Source organism: Chenopodium album, chromosome 23 (genome assembly GCF_948465745.1).
Source record: "Chenopodium album chromosome 23, dcCheAlbu1.1, whole genome shotgun sequence".
Taxonomy (NCBI): domain Eukaryota; kingdom Viridiplantae; phylum Streptophyta; class Magnoliopsida; order Caryophyllales; family Amaranthaceae; genus Chenopodium; species Chenopodium album.
Window position 1 is genome coordinate 28,446,461 of NC_137856.1, and position 1,262 is coordinate 28,447,722.

General features: G+C 42.8%; 1 protein-coding gene across 1 annotated transcript; it reads right to left on the reverse strand.

The window, feature by feature from the left end:
• Positions 1-305: 305 nt before the first annotated feature.
• LOC145607274 (uncharacterized) lies at positions 306-971 on the reverse strand. Its single transcript, XM_081662987.1, has one exon. The coding sequence runs from the start codon at positions 969-971 to the stop codon at positions 306-308; it is 666 nt and encodes a 221-aa protein (XP_081519113.1).
• Positions 972-1,262: the final 291 nt, after the last annotated feature.

Genomic DNA, 1,262 nt, shown 5'->3' on the forward strand with positions numbered 1-1,262 from the left:
TAGTTCGCTGTTAGGGTAGTGAAAAGAAGGTAGGCAGGTTTTGTCACGCCAGTGGTGAGGGTTAGGGTGGCTACATTAGTTTAAGGTCTTTGATTATTTATTGATTTTTTAAAATAAATTTCTTTGATTAACCAATAATATGGTTGACCCTACGTAACGAATTCCATTCAGAAAATTGTTAAGTAGTGGTAAAATCCAATTTTTGGCTTTTTTATAGTGTCGTAAAAAAAGTCTTAGTTTTTTGTGGTGTGATAATCTATTTGGTGCTTTTTTTTTTTTTGAGGAAAAGGTAGTACGAGCTTTTATTAAATTAAATCCAATTCCGCCAAAGTAATGGTACTCTGAGGGAACGGTCCAGTACAAACAAGTTCATCACAAGTTCCGGTATCCCACCTAGCAATGTGGTGAGCTACCGTATTACAAGCTCGTCTAACATGAGAAAAAACGCAAACATCAAAAAAAGCTTTATCATGCCTAATATCCTCATAAATAAGGTGAGTTGGAGTCAGACCTCTTCTCTTGCCTTGGACACCACGAATGACACTAGTAGCATCACTCTCCACATGGATAATGTTATAGCCGAATCTCTTGGCAATTGATAGACCATATCTAGCAGCAAGTCCTTCGGCAATAGCAGGGGTTGTAAAGGGAAAGCGCTTCACACCAGCAACCAAGAGCTTCCCTCTGTCATCTCTCACCACTGCCCCCAGCCCCACCATACTACCAGCACACACATATGCATCCACATTGACCTTTACCACTCCACTTGGTGGACTAAACCAGGCAGCAGCATTGCTGCTTAACCCATTGCTACGCCCAACAGCAGGACCACACCCCACCCTCTTCACATACTCACCATAATCCTCTACCAACTTCACATATCCAGCAGCAACAAGGACTACATTGGCTCTTTCATTGTGAAATATTACCTTATTTCTGCAAAACCATGCTGCCCACAATAAAGCACCCATTGATCTCAGCTCCTTTGCCTTCACCTTACATGCTAACCAACACCATCTCTCCTTAAAGGAGGCAGTAGGTGCCCCGACAAGCAAATTCGCCAGATTGCTATGCCTCCATATCTCTGCAGCAGCATCACAATGAAAGAGGGCATGGATAATAGTCTCACTGTCAGCACCACAAACCTGACAAGTCTCAACATCCGTAATATGCCTGTAAACAAGCCGCTCCTTCACTGCTAAATTTCCTTTACACGCACTCCAAATAAAATGCTGCAGTTTTGGGGGGCCTCGAAGATGCCA